This window comes from Pseudorca crassidens, chromosome 17 (genome assembly GCF_039906515.1).
Source record: "Pseudorca crassidens isolate mPseCra1 chromosome 17, mPseCra1.hap1, whole genome shotgun sequence".
Classification (NCBI taxonomy): domain Eukaryota; kingdom Metazoa; phylum Chordata; class Mammalia; order Artiodactyla; family Delphinidae; genus Pseudorca; species Pseudorca crassidens.
In genome coordinates, this window is record NC_090312.1 from 39,463,375 (window position 1) to 39,484,671 (window position 21,297).

The window sequence follows — 21,297 nt, forward strand, 5'->3', positions numbered from 1 at the left end:
TCTCCTATCATTAAAATACAAACGACCCCAACAAAACCCTTCATCTTACTACAGTTTGCTATTATCCACTACTTCTCCTCCATCCATACCCAAACTTGCTTAAGAAAAAAAATCTTAAAAAAAATTTTTATTTATTTATTTGGCTGCACCAGGTTTTAGTTGCAGCATGAGGGATCTAGTTCCCTAAGCAGAGATTGAACCCGGGCCCCCTGCATAGGGAGCACGGAGTCTTACCCACTGGACCACCAGGGAAGTCCCAAGAAAAAAATACCTTATTATTTTTTAACCATCATTTTACTCAACTTACTCCGACTGGCTAGTAGTCCAAGGTTTCTAATCAAACTGCTCTAAATTACCAGAGAACAAATGTCTCAGCCTCTGTGTCCCAGAACTCTCCTCCCTCAGTTTCTTTCATGGGTTAAAAGTTGGGAGTTCCCCAGATTTCTATGCTCATTACATTGCTCTTTTCAACTCTATAAAATTTTCTACACATTTCACTCACCCTCAAAGTTTTAACAACCATATACTAATTACTTCCAAATACAAATCTTTTCCCAAAGCTTTAACCTGTTGCAACCAACTTTTCTTAGGCATATCTACAAAATACCTTACATCTAACACATCCCAAACTGAACCAACCATCTGCCCCCAATTAACTAGCTTTTGCTTTCTCTGTTGGAAGCACCACTTTCACCATCCCAGTTACCTAAGCTACAATTCTGGAAGTCATTTTTTTTTGTTTTTTTTTAAGAACAATTTTTTTTAAAAAATTAATTAATTATTTATTTTTTGGCTGCACTGGGTCTTCATTGCTGTGCATGGCTTTCTCTAGTTGCGGTGAGCAGGGGCTACTCTTCATTGTGGTGCGCGGTCTTCTCTTTGTGGTGGCTTCTCTTGTTGTGGAGCATGGACTCTAGGCGCACGGGCTCAGTGGTTGCAGTATGTGGGCTCTAGAGCACGGGCTCTAGTGCACAGGCTCAGTAGTTGTGGCAGATGGGCTTAGTTGCTCTGCGGCATGTGGGATCTTCCTGGACCAGGGCTCGAACCCATGTCTCCTGCATTGGCAGGCGGGAAATCCAAGGTTTTAAACATGACATTCAAGGGCTTGTAGAACCTGGTTTCTGCTTCCCTTTCCAGTCTCATTTCTGATCACTCTTTGCTACACATTCTGCTTTAACCTCTGGGATGCCTTTGCTAAAACGCCGAAGTGCTTCCATAATACCTAACACATTATAACACTACTTTTATCTTCCAATGTGCCTGTCTCCCTCCTCTCCTCCCTAACTAGACTGTAGGCTCCTCGAAGGCAGTAATTGTGTCTTGTTTCTCTACTAGCACAATATCTGACCCATGGCAGATGCAATTAATGTCTGTTGAATAATAATGGCCCTAGTATCTTCAGAGCCTCTTTGACTTTTCACCCTTCTTTCTATAACCAACCAGTAGAAAAGTTCTATCAGTAGCTTAATGACTCTTGTAAATAACCACTTCCATTTATTTTTCAAAGCTATCAACTTAGTTCATTATCTCCTCCTGATTCATGAAATCAAAATAGTATAAAATAGCCTCCCAAACCAGTCTTCTCATTTTTGCTATATCCAGCCTAATTTTTCTTTTTCAAAAAATTTATTTATTTAGGCTGTGCCAGGTCTTAGTTGTGGCACACAGGATCTTCGTTGCAGCACGCAGGATCTTTTTTAGTTGCGGCATGAGTGATCTTTTTATTTTTATTTATTTATTTGTTTGTTTGTTTGGCTGGCTGTGTTGGGTCTTAGTTGCGGCATGCGGGATCTTTGTTGCTGTGTGCGGGATCTTCGTTGTGGCACATGGGATCTTTTTTTAGTTGTGGCATGCGGGATCTTTAGTTGTGGCATTTGAACTCTTAGTTGCGGCATGTGGGATCTAGTTCCCTGACTAGGGATTGAACCTGGGCCCCTTGCATTGGGAGTGTGGAGTCTTAGCTACTGGACCACCAGGGAAGTCGCGGCATGCGGGATCTTTTAGTTGCAGCATGAGGGCTCTTAGCTGCAGCAAGCAAGCAGGATTCTAGTTCCCCAACCAGGGATCAAACCCCGGCCTCCGGCACTGGGAGCTTGGAGTCGTACCCACTGGACCACCAGGGAAGCTCCCAGCCTAATTTTTCTAACCCTAGCAATGATTAGGTTATCCCTAGTTTAAAAGCTGTCAGTAGGTTCTCATTACTTCTAGAATTCCATAAAAATGTGGCAAGGTATATATACCACTCATTTCATCTATTTATTCATTTACTGAATGTGAATCATGTTTTGTAGCTCTAGTTTATAGAGCTACAAAATTAAAACTTCACGGTCCCTTTCTTTAAGGAATGAAGCCTAGAAAGGGAGACTGACGTACAAACAATTGATCCTACCACCAATTGATTCCACACGTGTATTATACCTCTCCACCAAACATGTTACTTTCCTGCCTTGGTCCCTTTTTCATAAGGTTCTCAGTCTTATCTTGCTATGAAGCTTTCCTTAATTTTTCATTGAGAACCAATCTACTCTTCTCTAAACACACTAAAAGTTGGTAGGCTGTTATAATAATTCTGATGAGGACAGGAATTGTGCGTCTTTTTTCTTATCAGTATATAATAGTGCTTTCCACATAGTAGAATCCTCAATAATTTGTGGAAAGAAGAAACAGTAATGGAGAGAAGGCATGTGGACATAAGATGACTGAAGCAAATATGATTAGAATGTCTCTCTGAAGCAACTCTACCCCTGGATATATTTGTAATACAGAATGTAACCCTTAATAATTCCAATACAGTTGGTTGCTTAGAGAAATAAACACCCACTAATCCCTTTACTCACTTTTTGATCATCAGGAATTGGTTCCTGGGACTTTTGAAGTGAAGCTCTTTCTTCATCTACCCAATTTCCCCACTCTTCTGCTGGCGCATTCCAATCAGAGCTGGGATCAGCAGAAGACATACCATCTAAAATTTAACAGTGTCAATTAGGTATCTGTCACTTCTGCCAAAAACTAAATGCAAAACCCCAAATTCCTTATGTTGAACTAAGCTGTAATTTTAAACTACTGCTCTTCTTCCTCCCAAGTACATTTTAAGGGCTAGGAAAAATACCCAATAACATGACGGTAAAAACCTTTACCCAACTTCTGCTGGGCACATTATATGACTAGATGGAATGTCTAAGAAACTCCAGAAAACTTATGAATTAACCATTTATTCCACTCTCGCTACTTCCTTTATTATCAAAGCAAGTTTATCCCCTGAATTTGCTTTCTTTTCACTGTTTATGTGTAACTTCATCTAGGACTTGGTCATTTTTTCTGATTTGTCCCCTCAGGGTGTAAAATGAGTCACTCTCTAACAGCAGTGCCGAAATCACGCTCTTCCCTCCTTGTGAACTGTTTAACATTAGGTTCTTCTTCAAATTCACCAAGTCATGCACAATAGTCAACCTCTTCTTTTTCTCCTCTTTTTAAAAAAATACTTTACCTTCTTATATTTTTTCAGATTATTCAATGCTACTTTTATCTTTCCAAAATATATGAGTCACTTTCAGGGCTTCTATCACCCTCTTCTCAAGAAAAAAAAATTTTTTTTTTTTGAAGAATAAATTTCTAATCTAGACTTCCAAATTCTTTCACGCTAGGAAGCACTGAATTTTTACCTCCTTTGGGAAGCTATCACTGGCTTATTCTAAAAGAGAAAAACAATCTTTGGCTTTACCCTGGTTAGATAAGTAGCTCTCAAAATTAATTCTTCCCTCCTCTCCCTGGACATCATACACATCCATATATACACCTATAATAACTACTTAATGTTAACATAACAGAACTTAGACTTTATTTCTAAATGGTTAACAAGTCATTCTAACATTGCTCTTTATTGAAAAAAAATCCAACCTTTCCCCAATTAATGCCAAATGCTACTTTTATGAAATATTAAATTCTTAAATATACACTTCAGTCCATTTCTGGAATTTCTGTTCCATTCATCTATTCCTGTCATACAAAATATAACTTGTAATATATTTTATTATCTAGAACAACAAATCTGCCTGCATTACTCTTATCTTCTTCACTATTCTTATTTTTCCACATGAATTCTATTATTTTTGTTTAGAGGGGAGGTATTATTATATGACCTCATGAAGACTTAAAAAAAAATCTGTGTTTTGGATAAATATATTGTGATCTGGGAAAATGCTCATAGAATAAAAATCATAGACAAAACTGCCTGTGCAACATGATCCCAAATTTATAAGAAGAAGAGACAAAAGAAAAGAATACATTAATAATAGATACATCTTAACAACGGAGTTACAGGAATTTCATCTTATTAAGTACTTACTAAATACTAGAACTTGAGCTAGACAGATAACAGAGGTACAAAAATGAGTATGAAATAATCCCTCCCCACATGGAGCTCGCAGTCTGTCTACTCAGGGATGAAGATAAGTAAGTACAACAATTAAGTACAGAGTGACAGATTCTGTCATGGGAAGTGAGAAAAGGGAGAAGAGGGGCTAAACCAGTAGAGGATGGGGAGAGACTGAAAACATCATAAGCAAGAATTTATGGTCCAGCAGAGGAAAAACATGGAGTGATTACAAGTGTGAAATGTGTTACAAAAAAGGAAGTTCCTTCATATATTTCTAAATTTACTACCATGAGCAGGTATCCAGAGCCAGTATTACACAGTAACAGCATAGAGGTTAAGAGCATGGACCTTAGAATCAAACAGACCTATATCTGAATATTGCTCTACCATTTAATAACTATGTGATTTTGGTCAAATGTCTCAATCTTAATTGGCTATGTACCAACTTCATAGGATTGTTGAAAGGATTATATTAGATACATGTAAAGCAGTTCATAGCAATGCAGTAAGTGCTCAATAAATGGTACCTACTGCTTTTAATATATCACTGATGACATTAACGATAGAAAGACAGTTTCTAAGCTATCAGGCATACACAATTAAGAATTTATTTCTCCCAATCCTGATAAATCTCTCAATAAGATACACTTGGTTATGTTTTAATGCAGAAGTCATTTTTATAAGTAAATATGTATGTAGTATGTGACCTCCCGGACTAGTAGTATAGGACTTCCCTGGTGGTCCAGTGGGTAAGACTGTGCTCCCAATGCAGGGAGCCCAGGTTCGATCCTTGGTCGGGGAACTAGATCCCGCATGCATGCCGCAACTAAGAGTTCACATGCCACAACTAAGAAGTCCACATCCTGCAATTAAAGATCCCGCATGCCGCAAGGAAGATCCCGAGTGCTGCAACTAAGACCCAGCACAGACCAAAAAAAAAAAAAAAAAAGTATCTAGTAGATGTCTGGAACCAATTGCTCATCTTACACCAAGCATTCATTAAAAATATTATTAGGAGATTTGAATGCCAAAGCTGTCAACTGTTTTGCTTAAACCTCACAAATAAGAAACCCAGATTTGGAAAATTGCTGTCCATAAGCCAGGTCACTTAGGGATTCCTGTCGGAAAAAAAACTTTATTTTGTCAAAAAAAAAAAAAAGTTTAAGTGAATGGGCACTATTTAACATATAAACTCTTTTCTTAATAAATACGGTGGTGGTGGGGGGTGAGGGATAAAAATCTAGTAAAGTACTCGGTAAAATCATCTTTTTTTGTAAAAGGCTTAGACAGCCATAAAGTTTGAGGAGTAACTGTAGTCTATGTTTCAACTTCTATCAGAACATTAATAGAAGCATAAATCTCTACAGGCTTTATAAAGCTTTATTGTGATTTTTCCATGTTTACTGATTTCAGGTTGGTTTTTATATAATTTTTAAATTAACTGGGATCAAATAAAACTACTCCCCCCCACCCTCCCACCGCCCCTCACCCCCGACCTGTGGGATTTTAGTTCCCCAACCAGGGATCTAACTGGGGCCCTTGGCAGTGAAAGTGCAGAGTCCTAACCAGGGAATTCCCCAAATAAAACTACTTTAAAACAACAGATCAATCAACTAAGCCTAAAAATTGTCACCAGGAGACAACGCATAATTCTTAAGGTTCATGGGCCTAATGAACCTTAGTTTATTAGCACCAAGTATACATATACTTGGTGCTAATAATCTTAGTTTCCTTGAAACTATGTAGTACAGTTTCATTCATAGCATAGTTCCCTCCATTTATAGAGTAATTTCTCATTTCTTAAAATTCTCCCATTAGTTTGCCAAAGTCTTTCCAAAGAGCTTTATATTAGCTGTCTTTTCAAAATGGTAAGGAATTTGTCTCTCTATTGAATTTGCTTGTGAAATAATGTTTTAGGTTTAAGCATCCCGTAGCTATTTTCCTTTTTATCTCAGTAAGAAAATGGTTGTCAGCTGTTTCTGGTCAGAACTTAATTCAGCATTAACTTTAATAAAATAAAACAAATATGTTAGAAAGAATTTCTCTAGTGTTTAAACAGACAATTTACAAATTAACCCCACTGAGTAGACTAATTATGCTCCTAGAAGAATATCATCAATAGCATCACAGCACTTACTGAATATTTACAATGTATCAGGCAGTGTTCTAAGGGCTTTATAAGTATTATGTCACTTAATCCTCTCAACAAGTCTGTGAGGGAAGAAATATTATATTTACAGATGATGAAACTGAAGCACAGAAAAACAATGAAGCTAAGATTCGAACCCAGGTAGTCTGTCCTCAAAGCCCATGCTCTCAACCCATTCACTATGCTGCCGTTAATTCTTTCACTCTGGTGTGCCAACAAAAACAAAATTCTATTCAACATCTGACTTTTTACAGGGGTTATGACGATATTGTTCCTTTATGATCAAGATAATTGAATGATTAACATCTGTCTTTAAAAAACATTACCTTCTGTACTTTAGCATCTTTAACTTTATTAAACAATTTTTTTTGGTCTCAATGCGTGGCATTCGGGATCTTAGTTCCCCAACCAGGGATCAGACCTGTGCCCCCTCCAGTGGGAGCGCAGAGTCTTACCCACTGGACTGCCAGGGAAGTTCCAGCATCTTAACTTTATATTCAACTGCTTGGGTAAATTCAATGCCTTTCTGCTAGATAATGATGTTTATGCCTCAAACCAGAGGGTCAATATATTAATCGTATCACATTGTTAAATGTAAAGATAGTATATATATACTTTGTGGATTAGTAATCTCAAATACTTCATGCATTCTATAAATTTAGAAGGAATAACTAAATTCACTGAGTACCAAAATTAGCGACATTAAAGAAGATAACACAAAAAATAAAATTCACAGAGAAAATGAGGTTAAAGAGTAACTTTGGACTGAAAAGACTGCCAATACAGCATAACAAACAAAAAAGGCGGTCTGATACTTATTACTTAAGTACAGAGTCCCATGGATATGTTTATTTCAGTCTCTTATTTATCAGCCAATTGTGTTTTTCATTATCACAAGAATAAAAAGATAAAAGTAGAGCTATTCTTTCCAAGCAGGGAAGCCTAGAGCCCTGTTTGCTCCATTTTCCTCAGCTTCAACCCACAGCTGCCCAAGACAACTCAGTGCTATTTTCTTACAATCACTCCTCAATTCTATTTTGCATATAGCAGATCATTCTTCCCGAAGTACAGACTGTTTCCTCCCCCGCCCCCCACAAAACAGTGCTTCACATCCTTGTAATACTTTGTATTTATCTGATACTTTATAATTTTCAAAGAGCTTTCATGTTCACTCCCTCATTAAAACCTCATAACACTCTATGGAAGTAGATATGAAAGATTATTTGCTCTGTTTCACAGGTCAATTAATCTAGATTCCAAGATAAGTGACAAAGTCCAAGACATATGAGGTACTATGTTTTAAAGTCAGGACTAGAACTAGGATCTACCTTCTAAACTAGTACTCTGACCCTTGGCTCCCTAATACTTAGCCAGCAATTCAAGGCTTTTCACAATATGGTCCTTCCTAATATACCTTTCCAACCTCACCTCCCTCAACTGTGCTTCAACGAATCTAACAGAGACTAGTCTAAGACTAATCTTTGGATTGTGTTGCAAGCATACCTTCATGATTACAATCATCATCGAGGTTGTACCATGCAGTGGTTAAGAACATGAACTCTGGGGGCCAGACTACCAAAGTTTGATACTAGCTCTTCCACTTAACTGTGTGGCTGGGGAAAATTAGATAACTTTTCTTTACCTCAGTTTCTTCAACTGGAAAGTGTGGGGAAAAAAAATACCTACCTCACAGAATTGTACTAAACAAGCTAATAATATGCATAAGACTTAAACCATCTAGATCACTGCCTGGCACAGTCAGGTGTTTGATTTTATTATCATTAGTACTATTGAACACCTGTGTATAAAAAACTGCACTAGGTACTGAGGATAAGGAAAGTCCTGTTTCCAGAGGGTTTTAAATTCTAACATTTAAGGTTGTGGGGAAAAAGAAAATTTTTTTTTTTTTTTAAATGAAGATGGTATGAACTTTCTGAACATAAAAACCATATTCTTCCTTTTCCCTTCCTCTTTTTTTGTGACTCTTGCCTTTAACTTTCCTATGCTTCTACTGGAAATGAGACTAAGAAAATGGTTTTCTACCAATATAAAAACGTGCATACCTCATGAATTCAAAGCCATTCCTGTATATTCTATTTACTCTATTATATTAAAACTAGGAAAAGAAATAGAACATTCATTTAAAACAATTTAAAAACTAGACAAACTACAGAGCAATTATAAGAAAACTTCATGTTTAAATATTGCCTCAATCATGAAAAGTGAATTTAGTTTTAATTCTACAGGTACTCAATAGTCAGTTTACAAGTAGTATACATTTGGTATTAAACTATATTACTATGACCTAAAAGGTGAAAAATTAGGATTAAAATTAAAACATAAAGCATGAATTAGGGTGTTAGAAAGAAAATTCTGAAAACAAAAACAAAAATAAACTGATAATTTTTAAAAGGACATACTTAACCCAGACCATTCATCATCGATATATGGTTGATTACGGCTAACATCCCACTGATAATCAGAAGTGGTAGACTGAGAAACTGGCTCAGCAGTAGACCCTTAAATGAAAACGAATGCAATAAAATTAAAAATGGAATTTTCTAATGATGTTTCATAACAATAGTTCTATACTTTGCACACGAAGACTTAATTATTTTTTATTTCTCCTAAAAGGAAAACTGCAGACATCAGAAAAAGAGTTAAGATAAAGAAAAGCAGAATTGAGGGTAACTTTAGATTAAGCACGATAATCACTGGATTGAATTCACTGATCAGAAATATATTTTTTCCCTAGTACCAATCCCTTAGATTTTGTCCTTTATAATATATACTTCAAACTAGGTATCTACAAATTTCAAGAAGTCAAAGAAAAATTGTTTTATTTTTCTTCTTCATGAAAAATAATAAAGCATAAAAGAAATACTGGAAATTTCAGGGTATGCCTCTATCCTTAGAACCCTGAAGGACACAACTAGAAAATGTCTGAGCTTGCTAGAACCTTCTGCCTAAGAAAAAATAAAAGAAATGGATGACTATCTAGAGAGGTAAGGCAGAAAGAAGCCAAAGAGAATAAGACAGTTGTGCTGGTGGTTTAGAGACCAAGGTAAGTTCAAGTGCACTTAAAAGCAAGAGAATATTATCTTCTAAATTTTTTCTGTTTTTACTTTTTTAGGAGGTGGGGAATAGGTGGGGTGAGTGGGGTCACACAGTCCTTTAGCAATATGATGAAAGCTGTGGTTGGACTACTGTCCAGGACTTACACAAAGTTTTGCATATAAATTAAAGGATGCCAGGTCAAAAATCCTTGGCTCTATAGCCATAAATTCGTTTTAGAATAGAAATGTAAAGCAGTGGTTTTCCATCAGGGATTTATATACCCCAGACCTTCTGAATCAGAATTTGCACATGTTTTGGAGTCCTTCTTAGGTGACTGTGATATTCACTTTGCATTCAGAGCCACTGATAAAGGGTTAAGAAGAATACCTGTTAGTATAAAAGACACTTCCCCTCACAAAAGTCCTTACTCACTTATAAATTTTCACTTGGTTATAGATGATCTTACTAGCCTTCCACTGATATGCTTGGAATATACTCAAAACAGTTATATATTTTAAATATAAATTTTGACAAATGGAGTAACCCTATAAAATTCATATATAAATAGCACATTAGCTGCTTAGAAAGACTACAGTAACATTGTTGCTATTTCTTTAGCAGCTTTCTCTGAATATATGAATAGAATAGCATCTGTGTTGTACAAAGTCACCAAATGAAGGAAGAAATTAACTTGTACCTCTGGAACTAAAATGTAGCCTATGAGACCAAAGGTTGGCAAACTACAACTCATAGGCCAGATCTAACCATCCCTTTTTTGTATGGCCCATGAACCAAGAACAGTTTTTATATTTTTAAATGGTTGAAAAAAAAATCAAAAGAACAATATTTCAGAACCAGACACACTCATTTGGTTTATGTATTGCCTCTAGCTGCTTTACTGCTACAATGGCAGAATTAAGTAGTTGCAACAGAAGACGGTATGGCCCACAAAGCCTAAAATATTTGCTATTGGGCCCTTTACAGAAGAAGTTTGCTGACCTCTATTCTAGACTAGGTGACTCCAGACACTGTGGAACTACAAGATTAGTACTGGGTCCATGAATTCTAACGTGAACTAAACATTACAAAACTAAATGTGTCCCATGTTTATGTAGTATTTGTTAAGTATATATAGCATCTATATTATTAATAAAAGGCATATCCATGTAAGTAATGCTGAATTATAGTAGTTTAGTAGTAATAATGAATTTTCTAACTCAACAGATACTCAGAGGGTCCACATAACCCGAAAGCTATAAACTCATGATGAATAAGGGCAGATAGAAATAAAATGCCAAACTGCAAGTAGAATTATGGTAGGGGTAAACTAGTAACAGAAGAGTGTCATGACCTTGAAGGGAAGGCCTTCTATTTGCATTCGTCTGTGTGCCAACACACTTTCAGTTAAGTTAGGCCACAAAATCTTCTGATCTCCACCACAGAAAGGAACTAAGCCACCTGCAGGTAAGAATTTAGGTCTTTCTTTATTAAGGCCTCTGCTACTTTATACTGTATATCTATAATTTATGTGGATAGCAGTACTTGACTCTGATTATTTTTTTCAAATAGCAAGTGCTAAAATTAAACAGAAAATTTTTTTGTTAACTAAATGAAAGACTGTTTTCACATACCAGAAACAGCAGAGTTAAGTGTGAGAGATGCAAAAGAAGCAGAATTCTGTTCAGAGGTATTCATTCCCCTATCCACACTAGACCAAGCAGCTGTTAAAATAAAGAACGTCACTTGGAACCTTCAATTTGCAATGAAACTTGAAAGATACGTACAGATTTATAACTATGATAATAATATTTAAAGATACCCTTAGAAATCAGAACCACCTAATATGGCAATAGCTACCATTTATTGAATGTCTATTATGTACTGGGCTCTTTACACCAACTACTTCTAATCCTTAGGGCAGCCCTGCTAGGCAAAGTTTCAGAGCAGTTAAGTGACCTGCTGACAGAAAACACCCGAGCCATGACTGGAACTTAAACCTACTTTCCAAGCCCATGTTCTTTCTCTGCTACAGCAAGCTACACGATCATCTACCACAATTAAGCTACTAGTTTGGATGAGGCACTGAAACTTGGTACTTCACACTCATTATAGCCAATCCTTACAACTACTTGAATATGGGATTCACACAGGTTAAATAACTAGCCTAATATCCATAAAAGCTTGTATGTGGAAAAATAGGGATTCATCCCAAATAGGTCTGTCTGAACTAGGAACAAGCTCATTCCACTACACCATGATATCTTCTCAACATTTTAAAGCAATTGCCTACTTACGTATGAGTATTTTAAGGAACATATATACATCCATGAGACAAGTCACATCTGTCTCTTCTCAGCAACTCACTGCAAACCTCATTTAATATAGTTCCCTTTCAATTTCAATAAAGGTCCTAGTCCATCTAAGCAGGAACTCTAATCTGCTGCTTAAGTTTGTCTACAGCAACATTAAGCAAGTACTACCAACTAATTTATGTACTAATTATGAAAATGCTACATAGGTTTTGTAAGTAAATTGCAAATATCTCAAAAGGTCATTGTTCTTAAGATTACTTGATAAAATTTGACCATTTCTTTTATTAAGTGTGAAAGGATGCTTTATTAGCATAGAAATTTATGCTTTTATTACTGCTGAAAACGAGGCTAGGAATTTAGGGATTGTCTCTTCTTCCAAACAAATCTTGATATTTCTACACAATTTCTGGACATTGCAGGGGAAGAGGGGAGGACAAGCTGAAGAACAATATTAGCAAATGATATAGAGTCTGCTTCTTAGGGATGTTAGTCAACATGAGTTTTTCTAAGCTTACAAGTGATGGGAAAAGCAAGTAACATGCAAAGAAACAGTTCTTTCTACTTAAACACTAAAAACTCTGTAATGTCTATTGCTCCCCCAAACTAAAATAAACCAAGCAAAACATATCTGCAACAAGCACAACAGAAAGGATTATATGTTTAATGCACAAGGAATTACAACTTAAAGCACAAAAAACAGAGGCCATTACACAAATGGGCAAAGAACATGAACAGACAATTTACAAAAGAAACAGAAATGATCAACAAAGTTGTGAAAAACACTCAACCTCATTAGTGATTTTAAAAAGTTAACCAAAACAATTTATGTATTTTTTCCTTATCAAATTAGAAAAGATTAAAAAAATAAGAATACTCAACCTTGGTAAGCATATGATAAATGGCACTCATACTGATGCTGACAGGATAAATTAGAATTCTCCTAGAAAATACTTTGACAACATGTCGTAGAGTAAACATTCATATTTCCTTTAATCCAATAATATCACTTCCAAGAATCTATCCTAAAGAAATAACCCCCAAACAAATATATTCAATGCAACGTCATTTACATTTCTTTAAAAAAAGAAGTTATTTCTCCGATAATACGGGAATAGTGAAATAGTTTATGCTATGTTTACACAATGTATCACATGGTCATTAAATAAAATACAGAAAGTAAAGAAAATGTTTGAGGCACAATATTAAGTGAGGGAGGAGGAACACAAAAATGCATGTATGATTTGGATTGTGTAAAAAAACCAAAATGAAACCCACAGAATTGTACACAAGAAAAAAAAAAAAAGGACCATAAGGAAATATATGGTTGTCACTGGGTAATGTATAACAGTGGGTTTTTCCTTCTCTTTTTGCAGTTTTCCATATTAAATATGGATTTCTTTTCTATAACACATGCACACACAAACACACCTGAAATTAAGTTGCTTTTAACTCGATGGCTCTCAACAGAAATAAGCTTCTCACTACTAGTCTTTATCTTTAGAATCCAGGGGAAAAATTAATTACAAATAGGCATTTTGTAGACTGTAAAATAGTATATAAATTGACGCTATAAACTGTATCTCCATTTACTACTTTTATTTAAACTCAATAGTAGAACTGTTGAAATCAGTCAAAAAGTCTGCTTACACATTACTCTTATTACATCACTAAAAATACACAATTATATCAGTTAGCTAAACTGATAATCAAATGTGATAAAAGCAAGTGAAATAATTAAATAAAGAGTAAATAATAAATGCTATTATTCACTTATTTAGTTCCCATTTTGCTCCATGTGAAGGATGTGAGATGAGTTAATCTATATTCTTTCTGTATAGCATGACTAATTTTTCTACTAATGGATCTGTTTTTCATTCTTGGAAAATTTTAAATGTACCAGATAGGCATTTTAAACAAACTTAAAATTTTCTAACAGTTCTTACCAATGCCAGAAAATATTGATCGGTCACTCCAACTCCTTCCCCAGTCTTTTCCATTTGCATTAGCATCTCCACCGTCTTGACCCCAAGCAGATGGTTCAGTTTTCCTCTTGCCTGCAGAAGGAGGTGAAACAGAGTTCCACTTCTCCTCACCTGCACTGATCTGTGAGGAGAGTTTTACAGACTTTTCATTCCAGCCTCCTCCATTTACAGTGAGGTTTTCATTCAATCCTGAAGAAACTTAAAGAAAAGAAAATAAAGATTAAAAATGGATACATGACTCCCTGTTAAAACTGGGATATTTTCAAGTTTCTATAATTGCTTGATTTATATTTATATTTTTATTTATCCTCTAAATAGCTCAAGCTTTAAAGATAAAATGAAGAATTTAAAAAGTGACATGACCACCATGGATGACTGCTAATTTAAAAACTACGAGTATGTTTGAACTTAATATATATACTAATTATGTTTTCAAAAGCAGACTGACTTGCTCAAAAGAAGTAAAACAGAGCAAAGAAGAAAACACATATTCTGGTATACTCAGAATACTCACCCACTAAGAACATAAAGACTTCTTCTTAGTTACATGCGCTTTCCTTAAAAATATATATATATATATATACACATACACATACATATATATAGTATAAGGCAGTGATTCTAAAACCTGGCTGCACATTAAAATCAAATGAAAAATTTCTTGGGCTTCCCTGGTGGTGCAGTGGTTGAGAGTCTGCCTGCTGATGTAGGGGACACGGGTTCGTGCCCTGGTCCGGGAAGATCCCACATGCCGCTGAGCGGCTAGGCCCGTGAAAAAAAAAAAAAAAAAGCCTTGAAAGAAATGAAAAATTTCTTAAAAGTAGACACTGGAGCCTCAGCCCAAACCAATCAAAATCAGAATCTCTAGGGATAGAGTCCAGACATCATTATGTTTGTGTGTATACATTTATATGCAGGTATATGTACACATGTGTATGTATTATCTGTGTGGTGTATATATATACACACACACACAAATACACATAGGTGTGTGTATGTAAGTACATGTTTCTTTTTATATACGTGTGTGGTTCTCTAAGCTTCCTAGATGGCTGTAATGTGTAGCCAGGATTGAGAACCATGAGAATGAAGGAAGCTGACAGTGTTAAGAACAAGCCTGAAACGAGAAGGTGCTTCTTCATTTGTGAATTTACGTTTTACTACACTTTAGTTTTTAGGAAAGGTGTATCATTCTCTACTTAATTCAATCTTTATCATAAACTAGTAAATAAAATATATTTTCTATTTGTGAAGTACTGCATAACTCTATACTATAGTCCATTTATTATGAAATATGTGATACTGTTCAGGAAGCAGTTTAGAAGATTATAGGTATTAAGGCTTCTTATCTAATTTCAGGGGTAAAGTCTTTTATCCCATATATGCCTATATCAAACCCAAGTCCGGAAAAAAAAAAATCTTTTTCTCTATTAGCTTAAACAATGCAAGCAAGAATCAAAATTGCATATAAATTATTAACTATTAATTGCATAACTATTAAAGAATGTTTTTACATATAGGGGAGAGGGAGAAACAACTAGAATATACCAAAGACTGTTAGAAGTGGGAGTGATTTTTCTGTTTATCTATTTTCTAAAACCTCTGAACTGTGATTATGTTACTTTAGTAATTAAAATCATTTCTAAGCCTTTTTTTTTCTTTCTGTGTCATTCATGTGAGGAAAGAGACATACATATAAGTTTCTATCTTGATGGGCCTTCAATTTAAGTTACATGTAATTTCTCTCACCCTGAAGTGTAGAATCTCCTTTTCCAGACTTAAAGTTGCTAACTTGAACATTTAGATGAGAATCACCTGGTTGAAATAGAAATAAAATTTATTTAATACTAAATAGGCCACTATGCACATTAAGTTAGGAGTAACATACAAATTAATTTTTACTAATTATTTATCATAAATTGCTCCTTTAAGTACTAAAGTCTTACACTAGAAAAGAGCCACTTTTTACTCACAGCATATTTCACATGTCCTTAAGGATTTGAGCTCTCTAGTTATCATATTCTTAGTCAACTAAAATGCCAAAAAAGGACCTGGAAAATTGCCCAAGTATATATAGAGTCTCCTGTTCTATAATGGTTATCAAGATTCTTTAAAGTAGGAATTGAAGAACTGGGCTCTGTAATTGGATTCAACTTTGCCACCTCTCAGCAATACCAGCTAGGTGCCTTTTCAACAATCCTGGAAGCAAACACATCAACTTAGAAGAATTTTGCCAATATTTGGAGCAGGACTTAGGAAATATGGCAAGCGGTAAGACTACATGTTATAACAAAGATACTATTTCTCTGACACTGAAAAGCATAATGATCACAAGGTATCAAAAACCCAGCATGACATAGGATTGTGCTAGCAAGGAAGGCATGCACAAGACAGTGAAAAGGAGTCACCAACAGAAACACTACAGCATGGCTAATATGTGACAGTGAAAATGGATAAGCAGAAGTCACTGCTGTACCACAGCAATAAATTCCACCAAATCATCAAGCAAAAAAGTAAAAGACACCAAGGCTAAGACAGAGGTTTGGAGACAAGTGGGAGGTGCTGGCAATTAATGAAAAGGTGAAGGAAGAAAAGTCAATGCCTGAAGCAAGATGAACAGCATCACTCTGTAGACTGATGTCTCCAGGGTAAAAGTGATGGCAATGTAAGAACTATCAAGAAGCCATCAGTATTGGATAGTTTGAACATGTGAAATACTTGGGAAGAACATTAGCTCAATAATGTTTGCAGTTCCAGTCTAGCTTTATCAAACACCTACAGCATTCTCAAAAAGTTGGGGTGCTAAGAAATCCAGATAGAACCTGTATTATCCAGAACATGCTTGTTTCATCTTGGAATGAAAAGAATGGTGACAAGTCATTTCATTTAATGAATGTCCACTATAAGAAATGGAGATGTTAGGGAGTTGGGGCAAAGCAATACACGTGAGAAAAAAGCAGCAATCATTCTCTCATGTGACAAGGCAGAAAGGCAATTTTAATTTAACAGGCCATTCATTAGGCAGTATGTGACAAGTAACACTGCTGGTATCAGGTAAACCAATACGTGGTCCACAGTACTCTCACGAAGAAGGGTATATCAGCACAATGATGTAAGCAGTTTAAAATAGCCAGATTTTGACGTAATGATATTTTGTACATCTGATTAAAAGGAGTTGGATTTGATGTATCACTCTTATGTTCCACTAATATACCTTTATTCTTCTTGGAACCAACAGGAAATGATGCAGTTGTAACTTGCTCGGTGGTAACTGTGATGGTATTTTCTATCCCAGGGATAGTTGAATCCAATGAACCAGAATCAGACTGCACCTTATCACGTTTACGCTGCTGTCGTTTCTCTCTGTGACTAATTTTAGTTTCCCAGGCTCCTGACATAGCCCCAGAAAAAAAAACGTTATTCAGTAAGGGGAAGACAAAAAAGTTGTAGTTTTGGGGGGAAAACATGGTGGGGCATCTGAAGTATCATGATAAATTTAGATATTAAACTAAAAACCAAGAGTGCTGATTATACTAATTTATCCTATGAATTTATTCTAATCTCGCTGTTCTAGGCAGCTAACTGCCATTATTTATTCTGGTAATTTTTATCAGATCTGTCATCTATGGTTTAGAAAAAATTGATGTAAGTTATCGTGCATATTTTTTATCTTGCTGGATAGTACTAGTAGAGGACTGTTATATATACGTACTAATAAATGGGTTTATTAGGTGAGGACAATAAATGGCTTACTTAAGAATTTCGCACCCAGCCTTCTAGGGATGGTATATTTAAGAACAATGGGAAAAAAACCAAACCACGTTTCTAGGAAACAAAGACAAAATGAACGGCTTTTAAATTGCTCAAGATATTGGGCTAGACCTTAAATTTCAAGGCAGTTCCCTTCAAGGAAAGCATTGTTAGATACTTAAATAATTTAGGGGAAAAACGTGTCTCCTAACAATGTCACAGATGTGTACATTAAAATCTATAGTTATTAAAAAGAAGAGCCAGATAAAAGATTAAGCGAAACAAATGCAGCTTTTATGTAATGCACCTTGGTAAAAAAGGATTAAAAATTTTTCTACAGTCCTTTCACTTGCTCAAGTACCTTCATCAACTTCCTTTCCATCATGGCGTGAACTGTTTTGCACTGCTTTAGCATCTGACTTTGATTTCTTCTTATTTTTCTTTGACTGAAAGTAAAATAGAATGTTACTTAATATTTCATTATGTTTTTGAAAAGGTAGGAGTCAGTAAAATACATAATAAAATGTATGATGCTGACAACCAAAAAAATTTAATGTTTGATTAAAAAACTTAACATATTAAATGGCAATAATAGTATGAGGTTACCATTTATTCAGTGGTTACTATATAAGTACGTTACATTCAATTCTTTATTCCTTAAAAAAAGCTCACTAGAAAGGTATTATTCCCATTTTAGAGATTAGGAAACAAAGACTTAGAGATGTTAAATATTAAATAGGCTGTCTGGGTTGCATTAAGTTAATAAATTAGGAAATAGGTCTATCTGGCTCCAAAGTCTGTGCCCTTAGACATCATGCTATCCTAACTTACATCATAAATAGGGTACTATAACATGATGTTTTCAGAGCAATAAAACAAAAACCTATTGCTAGTGGTCAGAAGGAAAATGATGTACTTGATTATTGGTTTCTTGATTTCGTAAAGCAGATTGTTGGCATACTCTTCGTATAACAAATTAATGAGTCAACTGTACAAAATAGGTAATATTTTGTCAGTTTCCAAGCAGTGTGAAAATACCTAAGATTTGTATATGGTAGATGTGTAGTAATTCATTAAAGAAAAAACACCTACACATACACAAGATATGGACATTTTTGGAATGGCTTTCCAATTCCCTTTGCTAATATTTTCTCCTCTCAAAAGGTTACTAAAAACTTCATGAAGCCATGATTTCTATATTTAGATAAGTGTTTCCAGAAGAGAACTAATATTTAAAAATATAGATTTTATTTATACTTCGTATTCACTCATTTAACTATTTACCGAGATTGGCTATGTATGTATTATTGTGACTATTTACCGAGACTGGCTATGTATGTATTATTGTGCATTATCTTAAAGTTAAGTTTACAACTAAAAAGAAATAGGGTAAGCAGTAACTGACAGTTTGAGTAAGCAATAAATGATAGCTAATTGCTTCTTATCAAGAAACTACTTGCAAATATTCTCAAGTGGCATGGGAATACATAAAAACTATTAAAATGTTTTCTTACGTTCCCCATAGTTGATATGCATCTGTTTCTTTGCATGTTCTCATTATCATTAACATGTATCATGTTTAAGGTACTGGTTTATTACTTCTACCAAACCAGGCTCATATCCACTTAAAAAAAATTGAGATATCTTTTTCAGTGTAGTTCAGCGGTTTTCAGTATCTTCGAAGTTGCACAACTATCACTGGTATCTAATTCCAGAACATTTTCATCATCCCTAAAAAGAAACCTGGGACCCATTAGCAGTCACTCCCTACTACCTTTTCCCCACTGGCACCCACCACTAATCTACTTTCTGTATCTCATATCCACTCTTAAGTAAAGATGTAACACACTGAGCATCTATCAGTTACAATCTAGAGCAAGGGTCAGCAACCTTTTTCTTTTTCTTTCTTTTTTTTTGGCCATGTGGCTTGTGGGAATCTCAGTTCCCCAACCAGGGATTGAACCCACATCCTTGGCAGGGAAAGCGCAGAGTCCTAACTACTGAACCGCCAGGGAATTCCCAGCAAACTTTTTCTATAAAGGATAAAACAGTAAATATTTTAGGCTTTGCAGGCCGTATGGTTCTATATGTAGCAACCAAATAATTCTGCTGCTGTAACATTAAAGTAGTCATATACCATATATAATTAAATGGGTGTGACTGTGTTCCAGTAAAACTGCATTTCTAAAAATAGGAATCTGGCTGAATTTGGGGGTCAGAGTTTGCCAACCCCTGGTCTAGAGTAGTACTGTCCAACAGAAATATAACCCAAGCCACGTATGTAATTAAAATTTTTCTAGCAGATATTAAAAAGTTAAAATATGTAACATTAATTTTTATATTTCCCCCAACGCATCCAAAATACTATCATTTCAAAATGTAATCAATATTAAAACTATTAATAAGACAGTACGAAAAAGAATGCTAAATAGCCACACGTGGCAAACAGCTACTATATTGGACAGTCACACCTATAGAAACTAAAGTAAGTACCCCCCGCCTTACAGATAAGGAAACCTGAGGCCATAAAGAGATTATATAACTTGCCTAAGACATAGGGTTAAGTGTTGAAACCAAGACTAAAATCCAGTTCTGACTCCAGAGCCTTGCCTCACAAATACTTTCCTTTCTGACTCTCTACATATAATGCCAAATATAAATTCAATCATGTATTAGCTATGTGATTTAGGGTTGAATCACTCTAAATCCTTTTCCCCAACTGTCATATGGGACAAAAACTCCTACTAACTTCACATAAGGTTCTTTTAAGGATTAAATAAGATGTGAAAGCAGACTGCTGACTACAAAGCCACATGCATAAATCAGCTTTTTTTTTTTTTAAAAGAGGGAAGCTATGGAAAAAGGACAGGAATTACATTCACACTGAAATATACTGTGATTTGTCATTAAACTAAAATCTGCAGAAAAGTAAGGGAAATTATCTTGATTTAGGCTTCCATCTTGTTTGATTTTATACTATTACTTTTAAAAGTAACCTCACTTTAAAAGTAACCTCTCACTCAGATGAGACTTCGTAACATAATATACTATTAAAAGCTTTAAAGTGGGCTTCCCTGGTGGTTTAGTGGTTGAGAGTCTGCCTGCCGATGCAGGGGATGTGGGTTCGTGCCCCAGTCCGGGAAGATCCCACATGCCGCGGAGCGGCTGGGCCCGTGAGCCATGGCCGCTGAGCCTGCGCGTCCGGAGCCTGTGCTCCGCAACGGGAGAGTCCACAACAGTGAGAGGCCTGTGTACCGCAAAAAAAAAAAAAAAAAAAGCTATAAAGTAAATATGTATACACACTACTAATTGACCCAGCCATCCTACTGAGGTGAATGTCTTACTTCTGATCAGCTCCATTACAGCTAACAGTTGAAGGAAAACTGAGAACGTAAGTTCTGCCTTCCTGTTACCCATAGTCCTTCCCCCCATTGTTGTCAGGCTTCACTATGGAGCTGGGTGGATTATTAAACTAGCCTCTCCTGAATGGTCTTCATACAATCAAGATTTATTAAATACCTACTATGTGTCAGACATTGTTTTAGGAACTCAGTATACAGAACTAAATAAAACTTTCTACTTATGGAAAGTGTACTATACTAATCTAATAGGAGAAACAGACATGTAAATGAGACATTAGGAGAAATTCTTATCTTCAAGGGCTTCCCTCCC

At 35.5% G+C, this 21,297-nt stretch overlaps 1 protein-coding gene across 7 annotated transcripts in view; it reads right to left on the reverse strand.

The window, feature by feature from the left end:
• Window positions 1–21,297, reverse strand: part of MTDH (metadherin) — a 54,950-nt gene that overhangs the window by 10,466 nt on the left and 23,187 nt on the right. For 2 of the 7 annotated variants that reach the window (XM_067711682.1, XM_067711688.1), the window contains exons 3-9: window positions 17,987–18,071; window positions 17,090–17,266; window positions 15,625–15,690; window positions 13,837–14,073; window positions 11,213–11,302; window positions 8,945–9,043; window positions 2,838–2,962 (exon numbers count right to left, since the gene is read on the reverse strand). In XM_067711682.1, the coding sequence (XP_067567783.1) occupies window positions 2,838–2,962; window positions 8,945–9,043; window positions 11,213–11,302; window positions 13,837–14,073; window positions 15,625–15,690; window positions 17,090–17,266; window positions 17,987–18,071 (879 nt within the window). The remainder of the gene's footprint in view (window positions 1–2,837; window positions 2,963–8,944; window positions 9,044–11,212; window positions 11,303–13,836; window positions 14,074–15,624; window positions 15,691–17,089; window positions 17,267–17,986; window positions 18,072–21,297) is intronic. The other 5 variants (XM_067711683.1, XM_067711684.1, XM_067711686.1 and 2 more) reach the window with 5 other exon arrangements.